At 41.8% G+C, this 15,292-nt stretch overlaps 1 protein-coding gene across 1 annotated transcript; it reads left to right on the top strand.

Moving 5' to 3' along the window:
* Positions 4,049-4,837, top strand: LOC107607642. The gene has a single exon (XM_016309571.1). The coding sequence runs from the start codon at positions 4,049-4,051 to the stop codon at positions 4,835-4,837; it is 789 nt and encodes a 262-aa protein (XP_016165057.1).

Raw genomic sequence — 15,292 nt, forward strand, 5'->3', positions numbered from 1 at the left:
GGCTGGCATACTCTTTGACCATTTTGTCCTCTTTGAAATTTCCTCAACATCTTCATTCTTTTCTTTTAATTTATTTTGTTTTTGTATGTTGCTTGCAATGCATTGCATATTATATAGAGGAAATCCATTCATATTTAATATTGTCATTACAGTTATTAATCCGTCATTTTCTGTTTGTTGCCTTCTTTTGCACCTTGTATCATTGATGATCACAGTTAGCATAGCATCATTTTGGGCACACTCCCACTCCGGTGAGGATTGGGTTTCTGGATTTGGACTAATCAAGTTCGCATATATTTAGTCTAAATTAATAAACCAAGAAAAGACCCTAGTATGGAAAATCAACAGCTGTCTAGAGTAGACAGATACTATTTATTTAGGGACGAAGCTATGTAGGGACAAGAGGATAACATTAATTGAGCAGCATAAAATAAAATCATTCTCGTACTAATAACTAGGCTATCAATATTCGGATGGTAACTCAATTTTTTTAGTTTTCTTAAAATACTTTCTAAAATCATTTTAAAATAAAATTTTGTACTAAGAGAAAAAATAATATCTTTATGTATTTATTTTATTAAGAAACTAAAGTTTTCTGAATTTTTAATTTAATAGTATAGAATTAAAAGATTGAGAAAAAAGGTAGAAAAGAGGGTCTAAAACCTTTTTTGACTGCTTTTGTTTGTTTGAGATCTTATACAGCTGTAATGTAAAAGCATATCTCCCAACTCTATCTATAAACAACCAATTATCAATGGAAAAAAAAAGAAGTGGAGTGTTCTGCGGCAATATGTTACAATAAAAAGCATAGCCTCTGCTGTGACCCCTGCTGTTATAGTATTTGAAATATCTATTAATTAAGAGGTTTACGTTGAAGTAATAGAAAGATTAAGCATTTTAAAATACTGATCGGCCGAAAACATTTGAAAGTGAAAGAGTAAAAGAAAAGGCATAAAAAAACTAAGCAGCTTGGAAATACTACTTCAACGTCCTCCACGTAGGAAGGGCCCGCTACCAGGCTGTAAGAATCTCACGTGATTCAAGTTGAATCCCTTTGACTTTTTGCTCTAATGTAGCGTTTATCCGGTCCCACACTTTCTCCTGGAGCGTGACCTCACACTCCAACCCCACTGGACCCAATCCATTACCACGTCATTCCATTAATTCTAAAAAATGAAAAACAACCAAACAAAATAGCATTTGTTACGGGTATCCTGTCTTGTTACATTCGTCAAATTATATTCGGTTGAGTTAATACAATCTTTACAAGCAGGAGTAATATTATTGTTGGGAATAGTTTGATTTGAAAAACAAATTTGAAGCAGGTAAAACACGCGCCTAAAATATGAGTATGATGATGAGGGAGGGAGACATGATGGCAGGGGTAGCCGCCCACGTGGCAAAAATAAATGGTATTTTGGAGTGTTGTGGGGAGAGGTGTAAAGAAGGGAAGCAGTTGGGCAGTTGATAGTAGCCAGCTGGCACCAAACTCCAATGCACCGACTTTCTCTTGTTCTTGTTCTCAATTTTCAGTTGCAAATGGAATATTAATCCGTTCCTGCACTATATGGTTGCAACATAACCCTCAAGTGACTCAACCAATGCTAACAAACCAGACCACACCATATATAGTGTGTCTATGTGTGATTGCATAGGTTATTACTTATTACTTATTAGTACTACTATCTATATAAATAAATGAAGACAGAAGACGGTTCGGACTACAATAATTCGGGGTAGAGAGAGGCAGTTGCATGGTGGGACCTGGAATCGTAGAGTGAATGGATTTCATTCATGCAGATTTAAAACTCCTGTGAGGCGTGTGAGAGTGATAGGTAGCAAATGGTGGGTCCCACTGTGCCCCCCTCCAACCTATTTGCCGGTCCATTTGGGTCCTACTCCATTCCGCGTGTCCTCCTGAGACGGTCAACCTTGCTGCTCTATTTATTACTAACTTTGTTAATCGAGTCCGTTTAAATAAATATTGATAGTTAATTAATTAATAATAAATTATTAAATAAAATTTAAATTTATAAAAAATTAATTATTAACTTGTTAAATTAAAAGTATCGTGAATAAAAAAAAAAAATTTAGACTCAGTAATTTTGTTAAATTTTGACTAGCATGTAATCAGCAAAAAAAAAATAAGTCATTAGATGAAATTTCACACCAATTTCACACTATTAAAATCATCATTGATAGTTATTTGATGGCTACAAATCACAAAAATTGCTGGCCCCTAACATTCATCATAAAAAAAATTAAAATTTTAATTTAATTTTTAAAATATGTTTATATTATAATTTTAAATAAATTAATTAATTTTACAAATTTTTATTAGGTCAATTCTTGTCTTTTCCGTTGTCTTATTTTTGCTCTTACAAATTCTTTTGTCTAATAATATAACTTCTCTAAGGGCTAAGCTATAAACATTTAAAATTAAATTCTATACTAAATACTGTGTCGGTTTATAATTAACATGATATGCACAACTTGTTTATATTTCCGTCTCTGCTGCACTTTGAAACAATTGTCTCTTTCTTTAATTGGATAACGTAAGTCCACTCAGATTCAAAGTTTACAGGGTGGAATAAAAGCAATATTTTAACTTATGTGCTTTGTTTTGTTTACTCCATATATGATATGATATGATTCTTGGATGACATTGTTGTAAGAAGCTTAGTCTATATTCCAATTCTAAATTTATTATAAATGTAAGTCATTTTTTGTTTTACATAGTCATAAAATTATGATGTAAACATATACTGTTAGTGTATTTAAATGTAAGCAATAGTGAATTGTAATTTTTTGTTTCCAGTTTACAAGTAAAATCAGCTAAATACATCTATAAACTATGTCCGTGATTAAACAGCCCATAAACTGCTTAGGTTGTAGCCCATCATGTTTCATACAATGTTACATGATACGTAATTGACCCAACAAGTAGCCCGTTATTTATTGGTCCAACTATAGAGTTTGGGATTGGACTTGAAATTTATTGTTTTACTTGGAAAAGTTTGTCATTAAACCAATAATAATAGCCATGTCCCTATAAAAAAAAAAAAAAAACAATAATGATAGTGTTCATACCCTGACCCAACAAATAAAATCAGGTCCAATAACGAGGAAAGGCCCGCCAAAAGAGGCGGCCTCTACAACATACCCGACCTCTTTAAAGAGGTCGGACACCATGAAGGAGTCCAGTTCTACCTGCCTAAACAGGTAACTACCTCTGCAGATTTCTCCCGCTATTTTTATCTCACCTAAAAGATAGATCTCAAAAAATTTCCAAAATAAAAGGGTGTGGTTAGCTATCAATAAAGATGGAACTACCACAACAAAGGTGTTTATCGACTCTATTATAAATACATTGACACCTCTCAGGTATAATTTACGTTCTAGTCTACTAAAAACATGTCTAACGCCCTTGCTAACTTAAGCATCGAAGTCTCTTGTAGGTACCATCCCCCACCTTCTCACGAGAAACTCGGACATGCTGCACCTCGGCATCAACAAGTCGGACGCTGCCATACAAAGGGATCTGGACCTCACGTTCAGGCCCAAATAACCCTCGGAACATTGGCGCCGTTGCTGGGGACCTGTGATTCTTTCTTTAACAATGGCGGACCACCAGTATGAAGATGGCCACACGACATCTGAATCTGAATCCGAACAACAAACAGAGGACAACGTCGTTATCTTACCTCTGCCATAGCACGCGCATGGTCCTCACAGAGAAGGGGGAACGTCAGAAAACCCCTAGCCAAGGCGGATTCAGTTGGAGATCCACCACCTCCAAGACGAGGAGCCTCCTCAAGTAGCGGAGATATTAGGCCTAGTCCATAGTGAACAGGAGCGACTAGAATAGCTGGAACACAAGGCTGAATGACAATGGAAAGTAGAGTGCGAGCTACGGAGAGAGGTAAGACGGCAAAGGGAGCTAGAAGAAAAGCTCTTGAAGTTAGAGACCGATCTTCGAAACTGACGTAACTGAACAGATCAGGAAGAAAGCCCCCTAGGAGGAGAAAACCCATTCATAGAAAAGATCATGTGGGCTAAAGCTCCTCGGAATTTCAAGACCCCAAACATGGATCTCTATGACGGAATGACCGACCCGAGACACCATCTCAGCAACTTTAAAAGCCGGATGTACCTAGCTGACGCCTTCGATGCTACCCGTTGCAAAGCCTTCCCGACTACTTTGACCAAAGCAGCAATGAAGTGGTTCGATAACTTATCCCCTAGGTCGGTAACTGGCTTTGACGACCTAGCAAGGAAGTTTCTGACCAGATTCTCCATCCAAAAGGATAAAACGAAGCACGCCACGAGCTTGCTAGGAGTTAAGCAAGAGGTCGTGAAAATCCTCCGAGACTACATAGAAAGGTTCAATAAGGCTTGTTTGGAGATTCAAAATCTGCCTACTAAAGCCGTGATCATGGGATTAGTTAACGGTCTTAGAAAGGGGCCGTTTTCTCAATCTATATCTGAAAGACATCCAAGTTCCTTAAATGAAGTGCAAGAAAGAGCGAAAAAATACATCAACATAGAGGAGAATTCTCGACTAAGGGAACCTTTCTTGGGACCAACCTTGCCCTACCAACCTCGGGAAAAGGAAAAAGAACCCAAGAAGAAGGAAGAGCAAAACCTCGAGAAGCCCCGAAGGTACCACAATTATACTCCCCTTAGAGTCTCTTTAGTGGATGTTTATAGAGAGATATGCCACACGGAAAAGCTTCCACCTCCTCGTCCGATCAAACATAAGAAGACAAGAAGCTGGATAGAATACTGTGAGTACCATAAGCTCTATGGAAATTCCACCAACGAATTTATAACTTGAAGAATGTCATAGAAAAGTTGGCCAGAGAAGGCCGACCAGACAGATACTTGGCTGACAGATCGGGCAACCCAAAAAAGAGAAGGAGGGAGGAAGAAGAAGGATGACAAGAGCGTCCACCTCAGATCCCCCAAAATGACACGTACACATGATCAATGAGGGATTTGCTGGAGGAGGAACGACGATATCATCACGGAAAAAGCACCTCAAAGAGGTATACCAAGTCGGGGAGGAAAACAGACTACCTGACTTGCCTATCATCTCGTTCACTAAAGAAGACGCTCAAGGAATAACACCTGGGAACGATGACCCCATGGTGATAACGATGATCCTCGTAAACGCCAACCTCCATAGAACCCTGATAGATCAGGGTAGCTCGGCGGACATACTGTTCAAACCTGCCTTCGACAAGCTCGGACTGGGAGAAAAGGACCTAAAGGCCTACCCAGACAACCTCTTTGGACTGGGAGATACGCCAATCCGACCTCTTGGGTACATCTTCATGTACACCACTTTTGGAAAGGGTGCAAGGTTGAAGACACTAAGCATTGATTATATTGTGGTTGATGTAAACTTGGCATACAATGACCTAATAGGTCAAACTACTTTGAACTGACTTGTAGCTGTCGTCTCAACACCTCACCTCTGTATGATGTTTCCCATGGCAGAAGGAATTGCCACTATTAAAGGAGACCAGAAGTTAGCACATAAGTGCTACAATGAAAGCCTTAATTTAAAAGGCAGTCCTGGGAGCAAAGAGGTCAACACGATTGAACTAGGTGGAGTCCGAACTCGTGAAGAACTGCGCCCCCAACCTGGAGGCAAAGTAGAGGAAGTACAAATCGGAGATCACCCTGACATAAGAATAAATGTAGGGGCTAATCTGGAGGAAAACCTGAAGGAACAGCTCGTTGACCTACTAAGGAAAAACTCCGACATCTTCGCCTGGAAAGCCTCTGACATATCTGGCATAGATCCCGACTTGATGTCCCTTAAAGTCGTAGTATACCCGGGCTCCTGACCTATTCAACAAAAGCATCGGAAGCTCGGACCTTAAAGGGCACAGATCGTGAAGGAGCAATTACAAGTCTTGCCAGAAGCAGGGTTCATAAGGGAGGTAAAATATCAATTGTGGCTAGCTAAAGTCGTTTTGGTGAAGAAAAAAAATGAAAAATGGAGGATGTGTGTTGATTACACTAACCTCAATAAAGCTTGTCCCAAGGATCCATATCCTCTCCCTAGCATTGATGCTCTGGTCGACTCAGCGTCAGGCTATCGATATCTGTCCTTTATAGACACTTAATCGAGATACAACCAAATCTCGATGCACAAGCCAGATCAGGAAAAGACCTCATTCATAACTCCAAAGGCCAACTATTGCTATATAGTAATGCCTTTTGGGTTGAAGAACGCGGGGGCCACATATCAGCTGTGAATGAACAAAGTGTTTTCCTCTCACCTAGAAAAACTCGTGGAGGTATATGTAGACGATATGCTCGTCAAAACTAAGGAGAACTCCACATTGTTGTCCGATCTCTTTGAGGTGTCCTCTACAATAAGGAAACATGAGATGAGGCTAAATACCTCGAAATGCACCTTCGCGGTAGAAGCAGGAAAGTTCTTAGGCTTCATGCTAACCCAGAGAGGCATAGAAGCGAATCCGAATAAATGTCAGGTTGTTGAGTTTGGAAAACTAATATGATGATCAAACATTATTAATTATTAATTGGGTGTTCATTAAAATATTTCCAATTGTTTGTTTAATGAATTTGGTTTAGTGTGCAGGAAAATTAATTTTCATAAATGGCCCAAATTAAACAAGCCACATATCAAATTGGTCCAACATTAGTGGCTGAAGAAACAAAGAAAAATCAAAATGGGCCAAACAAATGGAACCAAGCCCAGAAATAATCCAAAAGTCAAGAGTGATAATTCAAAAATAAAAGAAAAGATGGAAACGACCCAAGGTCATCAAAGCATGCTTCGGTTACTACATCCCTTGGTAACTGGAACATGAAATTAAATTCATTTTAATTTCTTTGAAACATCCACAGAAAGCTATTTTCTCTTTTCTCTCCTCTCTCTTACTTCGGTCACATCACTCAAAGAAGAAGAAAGAAGAAAAATAGAATGAAAAGAAAGGCTTCAATTAAGAAGCAAATCTATCTTGGTAAAGGCACAACAAAAAGTTTACTTCCTCTTTTATGCTACAAAGAAGAGGAAAGCCTCAGAGTCTCTAGCTGGAAGAAGCAAAAATGAAAAATATGAAGCCATCTTGGGTCAAAATCTCATCAATGATCATAATCAAAATTTGGGGCCAAAGTCAAGCTCAATGACCAAGATTGAAGAAGCTTGAAGAAAAAGGATGAGAGAGAAAAGGTGAGCTTGCATGCATCAGCCTCGGTCCTCTCAATCCTCTCTGATGAAGCTGCTGCTACTTTGATGTTGGAGAAGAAGACGTTGCTGTGAGGTTGGAACTAGCTTCAACCTTGGAAGCTTCACCCCTCTATATTAAGGGTGAATGGCCAAGGGTTAAGGTAAGGATAGTAAGTGAAAAAGCACAGAGTTTTCATAGCTACCCTAAAGCTATTTGAGTTCTTCTCCTTCCATTATGTTCATTTAGTTTTTTTTTTCTTAGTTTTGTCTATCTGAGTTTCACGGTAAAAGGAAAACATGGTGAGGTTTGTAAGAAAAAGCCAATGAGAGGTAAAAGACAGTGAGCAAAATTAGAGAAAAAGTCATAAGATGTCTCAGAGTTTCTTTGTACATCTTTCTGTTGTGTGTCATGATCCTGTGGAGAATTTCTTACAAGTTGGGTTAGCACTTTGCTGTTGAAAGCTTGGGTTGAGTCCAAGTCAAATTTAGATTGGGTTTAGAATCTGGATTTGTCCCGAATAGGATTGGGTGGATCCTAGTGAAACATTGGTGTTTGTAATCTTGAAAAAGAGATAGTGAAATTCCATCATAGTTGTGATGGAGACTGGACGTAGGCTACATTACACCTAGTAGCTGAACCAGAATATATCTGGTGTTATTTCTTCTTCTCTGCTTCTTTTCTGTTTCTGGATCTCTGGAGACAAAATGAAAAATATCTCTCATCTTGTTACGAGAAAAAATTAAAAATGTCTCTGAACTTGTTACGAGACAAAAGTGAAAATATCTCCTGAAGTCTGTGGAAAAAGTAAAAGTAATACTCTGGTGAAAAAGGAAGCTAAGATTCAATCCCCCTTCTCTTAGCCCCTAATTACCATCACAGGCCATACTCAAAATGAAGAGCTCGACTTGTGCCAAAGAGGTTTAACAATTAAATGGAAGGTTGGCAGCTCTATCCAGATTCCTAGTCGGATCAGCTCTGAAATCACTTTCCTTATACTCAATCCTCAGGAAAGGGAAACTGTTCATACTCTGGACCGAGCTGTTAGGTCCGGGTTGGACGAAGACGAAGTGACCGATCTCTTTAGGACTTGATCTGCTGCCGACCTCTACGGAAAGAGCTCGGACGAATTGCCACGAAGGCCCGAAAAGGCCCAAGAAAGAAGATTCACCGCCTACTAAAAGGCGGCTGGCCAAAAGATAGGTGATCTCACCCTCAAAATGATAAGATAAGATAACAAACTTATCTCAAAGAAGGTCACTCCACACTACTATAAATACACTGGAGCACCCAATTATAACTCATACTCCAATTCTACTAAAAACCTACCTAAAGCCCGTACTGACTTAAGCATCGGAGTCTCTTGCAGGTACCACCCCCTCCGGTGAACAAGGACCCGTAGCATCTCCTGCGTCAACAAGTTGGACATGGCAGCACTGTCCATATCTAAAGATATCATTCGAGATCGACCTCCCTGTTTTAGGTAACCCTCGGAACATTGGCGCCGTTGTTGGGGACCTAGAAGTCATCCCATCACCATGGCAATCAAGCAACCCTGCCAACGACCTCAACTCGGGATTAGAAGAAGGAACGCCACTTAAGAACACGAATGCCACACCAAACTCCCCAAAAGATACACACCAGTCCATGGGAGATAAGCAGACTCAGAACGCAGAAATTCTAGATGCCATTTGTGAACAGCAGTATTGCCTCAAACAGCTCGAACAAGAAGCCGAGCGTCAGCACGAAGCTGAGCGAGATCTCCGGAGGGAAACAAGACGGCGTTGAGAGCTAGAAGACAAACTCTTGAAACTTAAAGCCAACCTCAAAACCAAAACCGCTCGGTCCAACCGCGAAGATAGCCCTCACAAGGATCAAGACCCATTCACAAAAGAAATCATGAAGGCTAAAGTCCCAAAGGACTTCAAAGCTCCTGACATGACCCCGTATGATGGCATGTCTGACCCAAGTCATCACCTCAGCAACTTCAGAAGCCGGATGTACCTCACGGATGCCTCATACGCGACCCGTTGCAAAGCCTTCCCGACCACCCTGACCAAGATGGCGATAAAGTGGTTCGACAGCCTGCCACCAAGGTCGATTACAAGCTTTGATGACCTCGCCAATAAGTTCTTAGCCAGGTTCTCCATCCAGAAAGACAAAACCAAGCATGTTCCAAGCTTGCTAGGGATTAAACATGGAGATCGGGAAAGCCTCCACAGTTATATGGAGAGATTCAATAAAGCATGCCTTGACATACAGAACCTCCCTACAGAAGCAGCAATTATGGGACTCATCAACGGACTTCGGGAAAGACCCTTTAGCCACTCCATATCCAAAACACACCCAACATCTTTGAATGAGGTACAAGAACGGGCGGAAAAGTACATCAATATGGAGGAGAACTCCCGACTAGGAGAAGCCTCAAAGACCGGACTCTCCTACCCACCTCGAGACAAGGATAAAGAGTCCAGGAAAAAAGAAGACCAACCTACTGAGAAACCCAGGAAGTACCACAACTACACCTCTCTTCGGGTGTCCCTTGTAGATGTTTACCGAGAGATATACAACACTGAAAAGATTCCACCCCCTCATCCGATTAAACACAAGAGAGGAGGAAGTCAGACAGAGTATTATGAATACCACCGGATCTATGGGCATCCCATTAATGAGTGCTACGACTTAAATAATGTCATAGAAAAATTGGCACGAGAAGGGAGATTAGATCGGTTCTTAGCCCACAGAGCGGACGAACCTAAAAAGAGAAGAAGGGATGAAGAGGGCGAACGAGCTGAACGTCCCCCTCACACCCCTGAGAGACATATTCGTATGATAAACGAAGGATTCGCAGGAGGAGGGATCTCTAAGTCATCTAGTAAATGACACCTTAAAGAGGTGTACCATATCGGAGGAGGGGATAGGTCGGTTGACCTTCCCACTATTACCTTCACTCAAGAAGACGCCGCAGGCATCATCCTGGGGCATGATGATCCCGTGGTCGTTACCATCATACTCTCTAATACTAATCTCCACCGAACACTGGTAGACCAAGGAAGCTCTGCAGACATCCTGTTCAAATCCGCCTTCGACACACTCGGCCTACAAGAAAAGGAGCTCAGAGCGTATCCGAATAGCCTATTCGGGCTCGGAGATACCCAATCCAACCACTTGGGTACATCCCACTGCACATGACCTTCGGAAAAGGGACACGGTCTAGAACGCTAAGTATAGACTACATCGTAGTTAAGGTAAGCTCTGCATACAACGCTCTCATAGGTCGGACAACACTAAATCAACTCGCCGCAGTGGTCTCCACTCCACACCTGTGCATGAAGTTTCCAATGCCAGAAGGGATCGCCACCATAAAGGGAGACCAAAAACTCGCGCGAAGCTGTTATAATGTAAGCCTAAAACTTAAGGGTGATCCTAGAGGAAAAGAAGCAAACACTATTGAACTCGGGAAAACTCGAGCTCGCGAAGAACTTCGGCCCCGACCGGAAGGAGAAACCGAAGAAGTTCAGATCGGAGATACCCAAGACAAAATAACAAACATAGGGGCGAACCTAAAAGGAGATTTAAAAGAGCTGTTGACAAAGTTCTTAAAAGAGAACTCTGACCTATTCGGCTGGAAAGCCGCCTACATGCCCGATATTAATCCCGGACTAATGTGCCATAAATTGGCAATATACCCTGGATCTCGGCCAGTACAGCAAAAACGCAGAAAACTCGACCCAGAGAGATCGTAAGCTGTGGAAGAACAGGTACAGGCCTTATTAGAAGCAGGGTTCATAAGGGAGGTCAAGTACCCATTATGGCTGGCCAATGTCGTGCTGGTCAAAAAGTCAAATGAAAAGTGGCGGATGTGCACTGATTACACCGACCTCAACAAAGCCTGCTCAAAAGATCCCTATCCACTCACAAATATAGACACCTTGGTCGACGTCTCATCGGGATACAAGTACCTTTCTTTCATGGATGCCTACTCAGGATACAACCAAATACCGATGTATCAATCCGACCAAGAGAAAACCTCATTCATAACCCCAAAGGCAAACTACTGCTACGTAGTTATGCCGTTCAGACTCAAGAACGCAGGGACTACATACCAGAGGTTGATGAACAAAATTTTTACCAACCACACTGGAAAACTAATGGAGGTTTATGTCAATGACATGTTGGTAAAGATACAGAAGGAGGAAGCGCTACTGCTCGACCTTGCCGAAGTGTTTGATACTATATGAAAGCACGGGATGAGGCTAAATCCCACAAAGTGCACTTTCGCGGTAGAGGCTGGTAAATTCTTGGGCTTCATGCTCACCCAGAGAGGAATTGAAGCAAACCCAGATAAATGTCAGGCCATACTCAGCATGAAAAGCCCGACCTGTGTCAAGGAGGTCCAACAGCTCAACGGAAGACTGGCAGCTCTGTCTAGATTTCTAGTTGGATCGGCCCTAAGATCTCTTCCTTTCTATGCAACATTAAGGAAAGGAAAGAGGTTTGAATGGACCCCAGAATGTGAACAAGCCTTCCAAGACTTCAAGACATTTCTGGGACAACCACCTATCCTAACTCGACCCCGGCAATGAGAGGAATTAATCCTTTAACTCGCCGTGGGAAACTGGGCGATAGCCTCAGCCCTCGTCAGGAAGGATGAGAACGGACAACAACCCATCTACTTTATCAGTAAGGCTTTACAAGGGGCGGAACTAATCTACCAAAAGATCGAAAAGTTCGCCTACGCCCTCATACTCACCTCCCGACGACTCCGACCATACTTTCAAGCCCACATCATCAGAATACGGACCAACCAACCCATAAAAAATATCCTACAAAAAACTGACTTAGCTGGAAGAATCCTACAATGGGCAGTGGAGTTGTCCGAATTTGACCTTAAGTACGAAGCTCGGACAGCTATCAAGTCGCAATACCTGGCCTACTTTGTTGCAGAATACACTGGCATCCCATGCACCCTCGCTAACTGGAACCTCTATGTTGATGGCTTATCAAACAAAGCCGGAAGTGGAGCAGGTGTCATTCTGGAAAGTGACCAGGGAACCCAACTCGAACTCTCTTTAAGGTTCGAGTTCCCTACCTCAAACAACCAAGCTGAGTATGAGGCTCTATTGGCTGGTTTGAAGCTAGCTAGGGAAATAGGAGCTCAAAAGCTTACCATATTCAGTGACTCACAAATAGTCACCTCACAAATAGAAGGGAGCTATCAAGCCAAGGATCCCACTATGAAGAAGTACCTAGACATAACCAAAGAACAGCTCGGAAAATTCGTGGAATACGAGATCCGACATATACCTCGGAAACAAAATGCTCGAGCTGATGCACTTTCAAAACTAGCCAGCACCAAACCAGGGGGCAATAATAGAAGTCTCATCTAAGAAACACTACAAAAAACTGTCAAACTCAGAAGAAAAAATGATCTTAAACATATAAGACCAGGACCAAGGGTGGATGACTCCCATAATCAACTATCTCAAATCTGAATTACTTCCCACAGACAAAAAAGAAGCAAAAAGGCTCATAAAGGAAGCACAATGCTACACCTTTATAGATGACATCCTATACAGAAGAGGGATTTCAACACCCCTCCTTAAATGTGTCCTGACCTCTGCCATAAAAGAGGGCTTGGAGGAAGTCCACAGTGGCATGTGCGGCAACCACCTCGGGGCACGAGCTCTTTCTAAAAAGGTACTCCGAGCTGGTTTCTACTGACCGACCTTACAAAAGGAAGCATCAGAGTTTGTCAAAACATGCCCACCATGCCAAAAACATGCCAACTTCCATATCGCGCCACCCGAAGAGCTCATCTGTGTTACCTCACCTTGGCCGTTTGCAAAATGGGGACTCGACCTCCTCGGACCGTTTCCCCAGGGGTTAGGACAAGTCAAGTTCCTCATCATAGGAATTGACTATTTCACAAGATGGATTGAGGCAGAACCATTGGCCACTGCCACCGCCCAAAGAAGTCGAAAGTTTCTATACAGAAATATTGTCACAAGGTTTGGCGTTCCATGCTCCATCACCACAGACAATGGCACTCAATTCACCGACACAGGCTTCAGGAATCTGGTAGCTGATTTAAAAATAAAGCACCAGTTCACCTTCGTAGAACACCCACAAGCCAATGGACAGGCAAAGGCCGCTAACAAAGTTATATTGGCCGGGTTAAAACGGAGGCTACAGGATGCAAAGGGAGCTTGGGCTGAAGAGCTCCCAAAAGTCCTATGGGCGCATCGGACAACACCACACTCCACGACCAGAGAATCACCCTTCCAACTTGCTTACGAAATAGAGGCAATGATCACTGTACAGATAGAAGAAGGATCCCCTAGAGTGATCCTCACAATGAAGACACCAACCCTCAAGCTCAAAGGGAAGAGCTCGACCTACTTCCGGAAGTCCGAGAAAGAGTCCGGATTAGAGAGGAAGCGTTAAAGCGTTGAATGGATTTAAGGTATAATTGAAAGGTAATCCAGCGAAGCTTCGCTACCAATGATCTCATCTTAATCCGAAATGATATCGGAGCAGGTCGGTCAGGAGAAGGGAAGCTAGCAGCCAACTGGAAATGGCCATACCGAGTTACAGAGGTACTAGGAAAGGGTTACTATAATGTGGCCGACCTCCAAGGGCGAGAGCTACCAAGGTCATGGCATGCTTGTAACCTAAGAAGATACTATAGCTAGAAAAAAGGTCTTAGGCCAAGGAGCACTCTTTTTCCTAAGAAGGTTTTTTAAATGAGTCACCAAGCCAAGATTTGAAAGCTGCCCGAACTAGAAGGGTAAGAACTCACATGTACACACTCTTATTATTTTTTATCTTATTACTTGAATAAAATTTTAAAGTTCCCTAAGAAAGTTTCCTACCAAGATGCATTAATCTATGATTATAAAAATTCATCGTCCGACCAAGAGAGGTCGTCAAGGTAAAGCAGAAAAATACGAATTGATGCAAGAAGTTATAAAAAGTAACCCATATAAGGCGACCTGACGAGGTCGGATTAAAAATGGGATTGCTAAAAATAACTTGAAGAAGGTCTGACAGAGAAGTCGGATTAGTGAAAGGATCATTAAAAAGGGAACAAAACCACACAAAGGCCAAAAAAGGTTGAAAAAACCTAGGCCAAAAGTGCTTAGCTAGTCTTGAAAAAGGACATTAAAAAGCAAACACACAAATCACATGAAGGGTAAAAAGTCATCCAAACAAACTAAAAGGAAAAAGGTTCCACACGAGAACACTACCTAAAAAGTTGTTTGGAACTCGACTAAGAAGCCCGGACGGCAAGTCGCAAAGACGTTATAGCTAAATGAAGAAAGGATGTCAAGGCGACCGAAGAAAAGGCATAGTTTAAAAGGCCAAAAAGGGAAACCCATAAGACAAACGCCGCCTAAAAGGGTGTCCAAACTGAGGAAACCCAAGCACCTACATAAGGGTTGAAGAGCAACCCCCAAATAAGGGTTGAAAAACAACCTCCAAATACAAGCCATCATAATGCAAACAAAGCAAGGATTAAAACATTAAAGACTCAAAGGCTGCCGAGTTTAAAGTGTTTGTTTTTAAAATAAAATTTGCTGGAAAGAAACTAGCAAAAGTGTCAAAAGGTCATAGCCAAAGTCATTCACAATAAGTTACAAGGTCCACAGGTCGGACCAACAAAACACCAAAAGTAATATATAAAAAGAAACATCATAGGGGATCCAAGTTCGCCCCAGTAGCAACATCCTTAGGAGGAGGAGGAGGCATGGTCGAGATCGGGGTGGCATTGTGGTGCACGAAATCACAATCACACTTTTACAATTCCGCACAACTAACCAGCAAGTGCACTGGGTCGTCCAAGTAATACCTTACGTGAGTAAGGGTCGATCCCACGGAGATTGTCGGCTTGAAGCAAGCTATGGTTATTCTATAACTCTTAGTCAGGAAATTAGTAATAAAAATGATTGGATTTATGAAGAGTAAATAACATAAAATAAATACTTGTATTCAGTAATGGAGAACAGGTTGAGGTTCTGGAGATGCTCTGTCTTCTGAATTTCTGCTTTCCTACGGTCTTCTTCTTCAAGCACGCAGATCTC

The sequence above is a fragment of the Arachis ipaensis genome, chromosome B07 (genome assembly GCF_000816755.2).
Source record: "Arachis ipaensis cultivar K30076 chromosome B07, Araip1.1, whole genome shotgun sequence".
NCBI classification, from domain to species: Eukaryota; Viridiplantae; Streptophyta; class Magnoliopsida; order Fabales; family Fabaceae; genus Arachis; species Arachis ipaensis.

Excerpts from the sequence above, each read along its gene's own strand:
- LOC107607642 (XM_016309571.1), top strand. The coding sequence starts at position 4,049 with ATGTGGGCTAAAGCTCCTCGGAATTTCAAGACCCCAAACATGGATCTC.